This window comes from Nesoenas mayeri, assembly GCF_963082525.1.
Source record: "Nesoenas mayeri genome assembly, chromosome: 5".
Taxonomy (NCBI): Eukaryota; Metazoa; Chordata; class Aves; order Columbiformes; family Columbidae; genus Nesoenas; species Nesoenas mayeri.
The window spans coordinates 44,967,864-44,980,159 of record NC_137548.1 but is presented as its reverse complement, the minus strand read 5'-3'; the positions used below and the strand labels follow the sequence as shown (position 1 = coordinate 44,980,159).

The window sequence follows — 12,296 nt, the reverse complement described above, 5'->3', positions numbered from 1 at the left end:
GGTGTAGAGAAAAGGTTGTATTTAGCACTGCATTCTCAGATCTCTTGGCATGTACAGGAAAAAACAAAAAAAAAGGAATTTCATGCCCACAATCTGATCTTAAAAAGTTGTTAGAAGGTGGTGGTGTTTCTTTTCATGGCCCAAATACTATTGGAGGCTGGTGTCCTCACTCTGAATACGGAGGTGTTTGAGTAAGATAATTTGAGTTATTGGCAGCACAATAAGGGGTTCTGGAAGGAATACCTTCCCAGATCAGGTCCTCTTCATGGAACCAGAGTCTCTGTTCTGTTGGGATCACTGTGTATTTGTTAGTCATCATTTGTCTCTCATATCTCTAGATGCAACTAGTCTCACTTTCATGAAGCAGAGACACTCTGGAAGTCAAATTGTGTGTTGAGATGGGGAGGGGAAAAAAGGGGAAAGGCTTCCTCAGGTTGTCAGAGGGCATCAGAGCCAACAAGCATGTGATTAATACAGTGTATCAAAACCCAGTCAACAAATTACAGTCAGGCTTATTTTGTTTTCCATTTTCCTTCTGATCCATTAAGGGATAGTATCGAACAGATTCTTGTCGCAAGTTTGTAGTTCTGTTTCCAGAGTTACATCTGTCTTGACTTGTGTTGCTGTCTTGCGTCTCAGAGTTTCTACAACAGGTCAGATTCCTTATGCTTACTCTGCTCTTCAGAGTCAGAAACAATTTTTTCTCTCCTTTGATATATACTAATTTCCAGTCTTAATTGTGACCAACTTATATTTTCTTCTCAATGTTAACCTGAGATTTTTCCTTTTTTGGTGGTTGCACTACATAATCATATGAAGAGCACACAAAACCTTTTTAAACTCATCTCACAGAACAAGTAACTCTTCATCATTTTAGCAGCTTTTTTTTTCTTCCCCAGCTGTTCCCATTAAATTACTTAATGTATTATTGCTTTCTCTTACGATGGAAAGGACCTCAGTGGATGCAGTTGGGTTATATAAGTTGTCTTTATAGCTGCATCAGAATGGCAGTTTATAGTCCATTTTATATTCAGCCACTGCACTCCAGGTACCTTTCTTCCATGCTTAGAATGGTTGCCTCAGCTCTAAGAAAGTTAGTCTCAAGTGCATGTTTTGACATCTGGTACTGCCATGTCACCATGTAATATCTGACAGTATTATGTTTTTGTTACTGTAGTCTAGAAAACCATCTAATTCTTTGAAGTGTGACACTATGATCCTTTTCAGTAGCCAGATTGTCTGTGGAGGTCATAGAGCATTCCCCTCATACAGCGTTCTTGTCTAAACTGATCACACTTTGTAGAAGTTGGGCACAGTTTGCCTGTTGTTTAAAAATTGATCTAACACTGCATTTTATCCCAACCTCCACTTTTTTTTTCCTATGCTTGTGATTATTCTGAGACCTTGCATAGCTTTGACTTGAAATGAATATGCCCATAGTTTGACAAGATCACTGTTATCCTCTTCTATTTGCAGGTGGTGTTTTTTTGTTGCCATGTTGCTGACTTGAATTTATTTTCTGCCTGTTACAAATGTATAGTGAAAGAGGGGAAAAAAGGACCCAAGCTGATTTCTTCTAGTGACTTCTTACGTAGAGCTGCCTTTCAGCTTTGCAGACTCCAAACCCAGAGGCCCTCTGCTTGTTTCCAGTGGCGAACACACTAAAAGCCCTCACATGGTGCCAGTCTTGACCTATCTAATCTTCAAAATTTTCCTGTTGCATTCACCCTCTCCTAGAGGCAGGAAGAACCAGAAATGGTAATCTGAATGACCTCCGTGCATGGGCTTTCTTGGCCTGGCTGTGCTTGCAGTGACAGCATCTGTCACATTTTTCACAATGACAGTTTGTTTTTGCTGAATATTAAACTATGTAGTAACTCCAGTGGTAGTATCTTACTGAGCACAAGGCAGCTATAGCTTTTGCATATGCTTAACTTAAAGGGATTTAAGAGGTGATCTGAACAACTTCCTCACTATTGCAGAAGTTCAGGACACTCTTGGGTTCACCTGATGTTTTCTGATTCAGAAGCCTAGAAGGCAGCGAAATTCTTAAATTTGTAACAGGATGCTGTGGGGGCTTTTGAATGCAGGACATAGGTAGTCAAAGTTTCCCCTCTCTTCCCAGGCTCCCATGTCCACAACACAGCAGCCCATGACTAACAGGAGAAGATGACCCCATGGCAAAGAGTTGAGTGTGAGTGGGTGAAAAAGGCCAGCCTGGAACTGGGAGAGCTTACACAGAAGAGTTTGAACTGATATTGCATAGAGGCACTTTGAACTGAATATTGCATAAGCATTGCCTGTGACTTTCATGAACTCTTCTGTGTGGTTTTCTTCTTGGGATTTCTAGATTGCTTTTAGCTTTCAAGTCTAAAGAAATCTTGAGTGTGCTGCCCAAAACCTTTCCTTGTTCCAATTCTGGATGAAATGGGAACTTGTCAGTACTTTGATATTTATAGAATACTTTTCTACCCACAATCCTAGCTCCTAGACACAAGCTGTTACCAAGTAAGTGTTTGGTTCTGGGAACCGAACCTTTTTCTGTGGCCTGTCTTTTCAAAGCCTGACCATTAGGCGTTAGTTCCTTCATGCAGAAAAATACCTCAAACCAATGAATTTCTAGGATTTCGGCTTGGGTACAGATGATCCTTCTGGTGAGGCTTTCTATTTCAGGAAGCTAAATCAAGAGTACAAGTGAAGTTTGTCTTATTTTTGCACCGAGTTTTCTGGTTTTATTTAATAAAAATGCAGGGAGTTACTGCTGTCTTATTAACTTGCAGCCTGCATGCTTATCTTCTTTGTTCTTTGTTAAATATGAGCTGGCATGTGTTAGACTGCGTTAGCGTTCACTCTTTGGGACTTCAGTGGTTTCTAAATTTGGCATTGCTAAGCCGGTGCCCTGTTTGCTTGAATCAATTGGGGCTGCTATTTTTAGCAACAAAAGGGAATTGAAATAGCAATTTTCTTTCCATGTAATAGATCCCCAAGAGGAATACTGATGCAAGCTCTCTGTCATCCCAAATTCTCCCCCTCCCCAAAAGCACTCAGACGAAAGGCAGCTGTCACAGTTTGCAGCTGTATTAATCTTTAATCAATCGAGTGTTTTCTGCATTCAGGTGTTCGGGGAAAAGGAGGGTCATGATGGGGATCTGCCTAGAATAACTAAGCACTCGTGCATGGTCTGTGCAGTCAGAATTTGTGGGTAACGGCAGGGATAGACAGAGCAGCTAAAAATAGTATTTGCTTCCAGTGTTTCTCCAGTCTATTTTTGATGCTTGAATTTGATAAGGTTGATTGGGCACTTACTAAAAATAGCCATTTCTAGCAAGCTGAGGACAAAAAGTAGAGTATTTTTAACCAGCACAGGCTAAAGTATTTTTGTTGGCTGAAGATAATCTACAAGCTTGGTATTGGTCATATGCCAGTGATTTATATAAATCTGTAATAAATGAAGCACTGCTTGATGCCAAGCAAGGATAGTCTTTTTTTCCCCTGGCCAGCTTTTGTTTTCCCCAGGAGCTGTCATATTCTTAATATAGCCTCTCTGTTTCATAGCAGAAGAATCTCGAGTCTTCAGTTATTTATGTGTTGTACTTTAAACCTCTGCTAATGTTGGCTGTGCTATGAAGTTTCTCTCAACTGTATTGCTGTAACAAGGCATGCTAGGTTCCTAGTTTATTCTTTACATCAATGTCTGCTACAGCTGGGTGCTATACTGTGACAGACCCTCACTCAGATCTGGATTCTGTCTTGAAGGATGGGGATGGTTCTTCTGTGTGAATGGAGAATGTAGCTGAGAGAATAGCTCTGCAGTGGCCATTTTGACAACAAATTTGAATACCTCTCAGAATCAGAAAGGTAGCTGAGCTGCCCTCTTTGATCTGTTTGTTAGCACAGTTTTTTGGAAAGAAGAGTATAGGTGTTCCCAGATTGCTGGACCCTCATCTTCCTAGGGCAAATAACATCGTTAGTGGCTTGTATCTTCCAAGATAATGATGTGCATGAGTGCATCTGCAGTACTTTGACAGATTGCCTAAAAACTCACACTTTTCTTAATGAAAGTGGGAAAATGGCTGAACTGAAATGATTTTTTTTTTTTTTTTTTTAGTTTGAAGAGGCCAGTAGAGAACATGCATAATAGTTGTTAGCTTCATTGTGAAGGTGGTCAAAGCAGTGCAAGGAGTATGCCTGGTACTGTTTGCTAGCAGCAACATGGATAGAAGTATTCCATGCTTTATCTCCATTAGGTATCTCAAAAGCTTATTTTGCTGTGGAAAACTTGTGTCTGTATCTGAAGGCAGGCTTGATCTCTTTAAGCTTTGTCTTCACTGTAGTCTAACCTTGAATTGGGGAGTCACGAATCTATAATCTTGTTTCAGCGTGATTGCTCTGCAGAACTGCAGTAGAATTTTCTATGCTTGCCGTTGCTCCCTCTCCCTGTGTCAATGCTGGTCCTTGCTCCTTTCGTGAGATGAGGTGATTTCTACATGCCTGCCTCATGTTTCACTGCAGCCTTCTTTGCTTTGTTTTAAGATGTCCTGCTTGCATAAGAAGCAGATAAGTGTTCTTTCTGGGTCTTGAATATTCATTCACAAAACACACTGCTGTGGTCTGCTGGGTGCTGCTTTTGCCTGGCTGTAGAACAGTAGTCCTTCTTTAATGGCAGGTAATGTTTATCCAGTGTTCCACTTAGGAGGTGGTGGATGTTTTCTAGGTGACCTCTTATTTGAGAAGGCAGCAGCTGTTACTTCTTACAAGAAGAAAGAACGTGCAAGTTCCCTGCACCACTGGTGATACTTTATCCCATATATATTTAGCCATGATAGGCTGTGGGATTCAGAAGGATGCAGTTGCTATTGGAAGTATTTACATATTCACCACTCTGTAAGCCTTGTGCAGAAGAATCTATGTTTTTAGCCCCTAAAGTCATGTACCACTGAGTTTGGTACTAGGCAGGAAATGATGCTGGTGCTTATAGAGTGCATCATATATGTTGTGTATGTGACAAAAGCTGCGAAATACACCATGTGGAACATTAGGAGGCAAAGTGACTAGGTGGTATTAAGGTTTAGAGAATTAGTGAGTTGCATCTGAATAACTAGTTCAGTAGTAGGGGCTATGTTGTGTTCCCATGAGGAAATCACTGTAAGACGTCAAAAATGCATGAGTAAACTCACTTGCCATGCCGTATAGGCAGCAAAATACTGGCACAGTCTTTAGGGCAAAGGTACTATACCGCCCTAAGGTGGAGATTTTGTTGACTTATGGAAATAATTGCATGATGTGTTAAGGATAATACTGTAATTAAAAATTTAACTGCAGATCTGAGTTCTTGTGCAGATCATGTGCCTATACAATGGCAGTTCAAAGATCTCCAGCCTACATATGGCATAACCTCCTCTAGCAGTGTGAACAAATGATACCACATACTGCTTGCTTTGTTTGGAGACCCTGGCACTACATTGGAAGTTTCTCTTTGCACAATTACACTTCAGTAAGGCTGCTTCCAAAGCATTGGTGGGTGCAAAGTCACTTATTTTTATGTGATGTACACTAGTAGCTACTGTGAATGGTGATCTAAAATGTTTTACCAGGTTTCCCACTTCTTGTCTATTATTTTGGACAGTATGGGGTAGGTTGGAAGGAACAAATAAGACTGTTCATGCAAAACTGAAATGAAAGCTGAGACTAGAGGATGAAACCCATGCATGCATCTGTAACCCGTCTTAATAATGATTATAACAATCTTACCCAGTCAAGAAAGTGTCATTACATAGAAGAGCAAGAGGTGTTCCTTTTAGTGTGCTGGACTCATTAGGGCCAGGCTGTGTGGACTCTGTTTCAGAACAGGAGTATTTGAGAAGGTTTTTCATAACTGAGGAAACATGTTGTACTCTTGCATGTTTTGGCTCCATACTTAGATATGCTATTTTCAAAAAAGTCTGTCTTGAGGTGGGAGTCTTTTCAGGATGCAGTCTAATTATTTTGTGGAATAACTTGTGTCCAGAGTTGCTGAACTCTGGTTAGTGGTAACTTCCTGGGGTGGAACATCTCCATCCCAGTCTGAGTGCATGTAATTGGTTTACTAAGACTCTGATTTCAGAGTATGTCATGTTACTGAACACCTTTCCTTATTTTTCTTCTACAGCCCCAAAAGTCAGGGAAAGAAAGATGTTGACTTCTTTGCCTAAAATCAGCCAGTCCTTCAATACAGCTTCAGCTCAAAGTTTCATTTGGTGGCCTCACACACAGGCTGCCTGGGCACTCTTCTTGTTTCTCTTCTGGAGACAGCAGATGGCTGAAGTGGGAAGCTACTACAGTTAGTCTGACTACTGAGTAAATGTGTATAATCACACTTACAAGCTGGTACAGCTTTCTTGCACAGACAATAACTTATTCCTACCCTACTTGCTTTGCCTTCTTTAAGCTCTGCCAACTGCTGTCAGTTTAACTTTTTTTGGAAGGCAGGCTGTAGAAGAAACAATTTAAAAGCTTAATCCACACTTGGAGTTATTTAGCTTCAGCACGCTAGGGTGATAGTTAAAATTTAGTTAAACTGGCGCAGCTTCTGTACGTAGCTGGGGTGGTTAAAACTGCAACACTTGGCTCTGGGGTGCAGACTAGAGATGAATGTGAACAATATGAAAAATAAAGTGTATTGCTAATGCAAAAGTCTTACCAAAGCCTCTTTTCATAGTTCTCCCCTTCCCTGTAGCATATACACTTTAGGTAGTCCAAAACACGGAGGAAGATAAGGTAGTTGAATCTTGACTTTAGCGATGTTGGTCCAGTGAGTTGTCTTTAGCCCATCTCATTTCCTTGCTTTTACAATGTACTTCTCAGGCAGGTATCTGTCTGGCCAGCCTTCGTGACCTGACAAACTGCTGCTAGAATCCCAAAAATGGGAGTAACTGCAGCTCCCTGGCTGAACTGGGTGCTACTGGTTGGGAGAAGGACAGGTCCGTGTCAGTGCAAGTTTCCTACCTGTGGTACTGACCTCTGCAGCCTCTGTACCAGTGGAGCTATTGATGGGAAATCAATTTCCTTAGAACGGATCAGAGCTGAGCTAGGTATCTTCTCTTGAAGGGCTTTAGGAAGAAAAGTGTGGCCTGAAAAAAGTGTTTTCTACGCTGTACACTGGAAAGCAGCCCTTTTACTGTGATTGCTCTTCAAGGTGGTGTGAGAGCATGGAACAGGAGACAAAGTTATCCTTCTCAAAGTGGAGCCACCAATAAAATGATGGTATTAGTGCCTTCTTGTGAGAAGAGGATTCCCTTATTGTGAAGAAAGTCACGCATGGGTGAAAAAGTTTGTGTAGAAGCCCAGCTTGCAGCTGATGGCTGTGTCAGGCACTCTTGCTGCTGGTAAGCACAATGGTCACAGGGATCTGAAATGTGTTGGAGAGTCACTAACAGAGACCTGTTGTCTATATCCTAAAATGTTTGTTTTATTGGATGCTTACAGACTTTAAGATACTTTTTCATTTACTATATTTAAAAAAACCTTGTTTAGTAGTCATACCTTAGCTTTTTTTTTTTTTTTTTTTTCCTCATTAAATGACTTAGAAATCTCTCTTAGTCTGCAAAGCTTCTGAAGAAGCATAGTGAGCCCAGGACTGGCATGAGAGGGATGCTGAATGTGATTCTTAAAATAACTCTTAGACTCAACTTCTTTTTCTCTCCTTTCTTACATAGGAAACTTGCACTAAAGTATTTCCATAAGAGAGTTAGTAAGTTGTACACCTATTCCAGAAACTTTGATGTGTCTCTTGGCTGGAAAGGGTACTTTAATGGTCTATTAATGAACACCCATTGCGTTTATTCTTCTGAAGCAACTAATGTGTATCTGTCTTTCTTTTTCAGTGGTTACAGGAGCTACTGATGGGATCGGAAAAGCCTATGCAGAAGAGGTAAGAATTCTTATCACTCTGAAGTCTATCTTCATCCTTGGCAAGATGTCATGCTGTTTCAACTCTGTCAAGCAGCAGGTCATATTTCCTCACCTTACCTGAATACAGATATCTGTAGAGAAAGAGGTCTCTTGCCTAGCCTTCCTCAGGTGAGCAGCCAAAAGTTGTATCCTTTTTCTTAGTTTCCTTTATTTGTGAATTCTATTCTCATCCCTTACCTTGTCCTTCAGTTTAACTTTTTTTAGTTGTTAAAAGTATTTTAGCTTCCTCAATCCCTGGTATTTCCTCTTGGTACTTCCAGGCACCAATTAAATAGCGTTTCTAGCTGCCTGCAGTATGTTCCAGGTATTCCCTGTAGTTCGTGAAGTCTCTGAAGCTGGGTTTTACCTCTATCTCTTTTACTGTACTTTTGCTCTCTATGGATATGTGGGCTCCAGATATGGTACTGGAATGTATTGCTTAAGACAGAAAGTGCCTGTTGATATGGAGCAATCTAGCCTATAAGCCCAGAGAACATAATGACAAAGCTGACTACATAAATCTATAGCAAAAACAGCTTTCAACTTCAGCATCAGTACCAAATTGAGCCTATCTGTACTTATTTTTGTGTTCTCCGAAGTACTAGCATGACTTTTTGAGAAATTCCCTTTTTCTGGAATTTTTTGTTCTGCAGAGCAGATGGGGAAAGTGACTGTTCATCCTTTCAGGTAGCCCTTGCCCTTCAACTCTCCCTTACATCCCTGTGTGCCATGTCACAGGCACCTCTAGTCTACAAATTATTTTCTGCACTGCAGAAAGTAGCACCTTGTCCTGCTGGGTTAATACAGGAGGAGTTGGCTGCAAAGGGAATTAAGCCAACAGTGCCTGATTCTGGTGCTGAGATGACAGCTCATACAGGCCAAATATCCCAGTTATATGTGACTGAAGCAAATGATGCAACACTTAAACTTAACTGTCTAAGGCAAGTGGAAGGAGGTCATTGTGCCAAGGGCATCGCAATATTGGAAGGGAGTCCTCTGGTGTGGGAGACACCTTCTGAACATCGAGATAAGTTTCAGGCTCTGTGTGTTAGGTTATTGGATGAGTGAAACTACAGCTTGGTTTATGTTCTGCTTGTGTCTTTGAGAACTGGGCTGCCTTCAAACACAAGCGTGTGCAGCTGGCAGACCCCTGCGTATGAACGCCTATTAAGACAGTTGATCACAAGTATGCGATCCTGCTGGAAAACACTTGACTGTTTCTGCTGTAGATGTTGTAGGCACGGAGCACCTCAAAAGCAACCTAAAGGGCACAAATATTTGTTCCTGGGCTATAGAATAAAACACATTTCTGTTTTTAAAATGTTGTTATTTATTTACTTATACATAAATATTTAAACCCTTTGACAGTTTACATGGATGAAAATACTTCATGAAGTTGAGTGTGAATGTATTGTGAAGTGTAGAATACCTGAGAAGACTTCCCAGTCTTTCAGTTAACTATAGAGATGTCCTCATAAGACTTCCAGCAGAGGCCTGTCTGTCTTCTAGAAATTCCCATCAGGTTGCTCTAAATGCCACTGGCATACAACTGCTTGAGCACTGATAGCTGTGATTATAAACATGCAGATTACTTCCTTCTCCTTGGAGGAGGTTGTGAGAAATATAATAGTGTGTTGAGAATTGTCTCTTTGAAAGTTTGACATCACCAGGAAGTTATGGAAGAATGTTATGTGTTTGTGGATTCTGTGTTTATTCTCTGCTCTGTTGATTATTTTCATTCTTTTCCAAGCAAAGATCTGTTTTTACACTTTTCAGTCTTGCAATATTAAGATCTTTATTCATTGCTCAGCACTGATATCCTTTTTATCACTAGACCACCCCTTCATGGAAGGTGGTGCCACAGTAAATGTAAGTTTTCTTCTCTGGGTAATGCTCACCCAGTCTTTCATTTCAAGGCAGCACACTTTTTTTTTTTTTAAGGATATGGTCAGTGGTTGCTATTTGTTGCCTCTCGCTGTCTGCTATTTGCTTTTGCAAATCATGAATTAAATTTAATCATGGAATCATGGAATCATAGAATGCTAGGGATTGGAAGGGACCTCAAAAGATCATCTAGTTCAGTTCCCCTGCCGGAGCAGGAACACCTAGATGAGGCTACACAGGAATGTGTCCAGGCGGGTTTTGAATGCCTCCAGAGCAGGAGACTCCACAACCTCCCTGGGCAGCCTGTTCCAGTGCTCTGTTACCCTCACTGAGAAGTTTCTGCTCAAGTTTAAGTGGAACCTCTTATGTTCCAGCTTAAATCCATTACTCCTTGTCCTACCATTGTTTGTCACCGAGAAGAGCCTGGCTTCATCCTCGTGACACTCACCCTTTGTATATTTATAAACATTAATAAGGTCACCCCTCAGCCTCCTCTTCTCCAAACTAAAGAGACCCAGCTCCCTCAGTCTTTCCTCATAAGGGAGATGCTCCACTCCCTTAATCATCTTTGTTGCCCTGTGCTGGACTCTCTCCAGCGGTTCCCTGTCCTTCTTGAACTGAGGGGCCCAGAACTGGACACAATATTCCAGATGGGGTCTCACCAGGGCAGAGTAGAGGGGAAGGAGAACCTACTCGACCTACTAACCGCCTCCCTTCTAATACACCCTAGGATGCCATTGGCCTTCCTGGCCACAAGGGCACAGTGCTGGCTCATGGACATCCTGCTGTCCACCAGGACCCTCAGGTCCCTCTCCCCTACACTGCTCTCTAATGGATCATTCCCCAATTTATACTGGAACCTAGGGTTGTTCCTGTCCAGATGCAATACATTTGCCCTTGTCATATTTCATTAAATTTTTCCCTGCCCAGCTCTCTAGCCTGTCCAGGTCACACTGGATGGCAGCACAGCCTTCTGGTGTGTCAGCCACTCCTCCCAGCTTGGTGTCATCACCAAACTTGCTGATAGTGCACTCTAGTCCCTCATCCAAGTCATTGATGAATATATTGAACAGTACTGGCCCCAGCACCAACCCTTGAGGCACTCCACTAGATACAGGCCTCCAACCTGACTCTGCCCCATTGACCACAACTCTCTGGCTTCTTTCCTTCAGCCAGTTCGCAGTCTAGCTCACTACCCGGTCGTCCAGACCACACTTACTCAGTTTAGCTATGAGAATGCTGTGGGAGACTGTGTCAAATGCTTTACTGGATGTATTTGTATGCTAGTGATAAACTAGAGGTTGTGATCCTGTTGCATGCTCTGCTATGCACAGCTGCGTAGTATTGCTTTTTGTAGATCCTCTTGCTATATCTATTCTAACAAGAGCTTTAACTCTGCTTTGGTGGGCTGTCAATGACCTTCCTTTCCTTTGCTACCAAAGTGGAGAATGTAATGTTAGTAACATGGATTTAAGGAAGTCAGATGTCTACATCTGTGAACTCTGTTAGAATGGTGACTCTTGCTTTCATCAGTCTTTAGGCTGCAAGAGCATCTTCCCAATGTTTGGTAGTCTGGGTGATTTTTTGTGATCAATGTTAAGGTCTTCCCATTCAGCCTTTTCATGACCCGGGGGACATTGGCCAAAGATCCAAGTATAATGGCAGGTTATCTACAAAGCAACTGTATCTTCCTTGTTACTTATATAAAAACATAATTAGTTACTGGTACCTCAGAGGATCATTATTGCTCTTTGGACTATTGTCCAAAGCTCACTAGACCTCTACCAGTGAATTCAGAGTGCTCAGCAGAAACTGATCTAGTTTCATCAGACTGACTGAACTTGCTGTTGAGCACTGTATCTTTCCCAAGTTTCATTACTTCTCTTAAGTTATAGTCATTGCTACTTACAGGCTCTTTCCGTGTCTATTTTATGTGCTCTGTACTCAGATTTCCTCTTGCAAATGGGTCTCCATTTCCAGGCTTTGGATACACTTCTCAGAGTGCATTCCTTCAGTGTCAATATAGCAGCACTTTCTCTCAAGCTCACTCTTGTGGTGTAAGTTCCCTAAACATGCTGAGGTTTCACTAACTCATTTTGTTGGGATGGCTTGGCTTACTCAGTTTTAGAGGTAAGTACAGCTGGATAGTTTTCCATAAAACTCAGGCACCTGCCTAAGCAATCTGGCAGCCCAGAAGTTATGACTGCTGAAAAAATGCAGTGTGTCAACAGTGGAGCTTATACCCATGAGGAACATCTCTTGGGCTTTTTTGTACCATGGGACCAGAACCATTTCAGACTCTGAGCAAATTACTGTCAGGTTGTCCTCAGTGTCACAGGCTGAGATACTTTTAGATGAAGTATTTGTCTTCACTGCCTTGATCCTGTGGAATAAGGATGCTATGTTATTCCGTTCTCCCCCCTGCCATCCAAGCCTAATGCTTGGCTTGATTAAAAGTTTATTCCAGCGAGCCAAGTGCTTAA

The 12,296-nt window shown here is 41.7% G+C and overlaps 1 protein-coding gene across 1 annotated transcript in view; it reads left to right on the top strand.

Annotated features, from left to right (window-relative positions):
- HSD17B12 (hydroxysteroid 17-beta dehydrogenase 12) overlaps nt 1-12,296 on the top strand; it is a gene marked incomplete at its 5' end in the record, with an annotated part of 86,475 nt that overhangs the window by 22,450 nt on the left and 51,729 nt on the right. The window contains 1 exon segment of the mRNA XM_080345808.1: nt 7,863-7,909. Coding sequence (XP_080201934.1) covers nt 7,863-7,909 — 47 coding nt within the window.